This window comes from Echinops telfairi, unplaced genomic scaffold, assembly GCF_000313985.2.
Source record: "Echinops telfairi isolate 266 unplaced genomic scaffold, ASM31398v2 ScPeMD7_3533;HRSCAF=4204_0, whole genome shotgun sequence".
Lineage (NCBI taxonomy): Eukaryota > Metazoa > Chordata > Mammalia > Afrosoricida > Tenrecidae > Echinops > Echinops telfairi.
This window is the reverse complement of record NW_022107431.1, coordinates 65,156,058-65,157,251: the sequence shown is the minus strand read 5'-3', so window position 1 is coordinate 65,157,251 and position 1,194 is coordinate 65,156,058. Positions and strand designations below refer to the sequence as shown.

The window sequence follows — 1,194 nt, the reverse complement described above, 5'->3', positions numbered from 1 at the left end:
CTCCTCTCCTCTCCTCTCCTCTCCTGTCCCTCACCTGTCTTCTCCTATCCTCTCTTAATTCGTCTACCACGTGGATTCCTTCTCCTTTCCTCTCCTCATCTCTGTTCTTCTCAAAAAAAAAAAAGTCTTCTCATTAACATACAAATCTGCCACTTAAGAAGACAGAACATTGAGGTTTTTAAAACAACCTTCTCTCTGAGGCCTCTTATTTGTGAGGAAGGAAGCATGCTAAGGTTTTACCTTTCCCTAAACCTGACAGATTACATTCTCCTTTTCAAAAACGGGATGAAATCTATTTCCAGAGAACCCTGATGGGTCCTTGCAGCTTCACTGAGTTTTCTCAACCTCTCTCCAAAAGGCACGTGGATCCAAAACAAGAAGCACGTTCGAAAGGCGGCACCTGCGCGAAATGAACTCACCCTCTGAAAAAGCAAAGACCCTGTCAGAGGGTCTCCACCTTTCCCTCAGGGTGTTTCTAAATCAGTTTTCACCCAACAAATAGGGTTACAGCCAAGGTCCCGGATTGTGTGATCGGTTTGTGAACAACGAAGCGAGGAAGAGAGGGGAAAGCAGGGAGGAAGAGGGCGACGTACGTGGTGGGGCGAGGAACCCATAACTCAGTTTCGCGTTATTTTTGTAAAATGAGCACTTCTGGACAGGACTGAGGGAAATTCGAAGATCCTGGTAAAAACAGGTGGAAAAGTCTTCTGTGGAGAAGCTGCCCTAAAGAGAAACGGGAAGGAAAGAGACCTCGATCAGACGCCAGGTACAGGGCTGCGAGGACTGCCTCACGAGCAAGTGAGGTGGCCACAGCACAAGGTGACTGTGCCCCGATGTCGCTTCCGTTCCTTCTCGCTTTTCTCTGTTCACTAGTCATCGTTTCTCCAACTCAAATGTAAGACGCTCTTGACAACACGGACGATATTACCCTTTGGTTTTATAGGTCTAGGTAAATTCTTTTCTATTTTGTGTAGAGTACAATGTTTTTGTCTATACACTGTATGCTTTTTTCACAGCCCCCCAAACCCTGATTTTCAGAGAAACGGGAGTCTCTTTCACTTCAACTGCAAAGTGGGAAACTGGGGAGGTGGGGGAGAGGGAGGAAGAACCCCTGGACAGCAATGTAAAATCTCAGGAAGAGTGAGGACTGTAAGTGTGTGCAGTTCTGTATAGGAAACGTAAATCCAAGTAGAA

The 1,194-nt window shown here is 46.4% G+C and overlaps 1 protein-coding gene across 1 annotated transcript in view; it reads right to left on the bottom strand.

Annotated features, from left to right (window-relative positions):
• ENPP1 (ectonucleotide pyrophosphatase/phosphodiesterase 1) overlaps positions 1-1,194 on the bottom strand; it is a 52,296-nt gene that overhangs the window by 9,742 nt on the left and 41,360 nt on the right. The window contains exon 21 of the mRNA XM_045294309.1: positions 509-723. Coding sequence (XP_045150244.1) covers positions 509-723 — 215 coding nt within the window. The remainder of the gene's footprint in view (positions 1-508; positions 724-1,194) is intronic.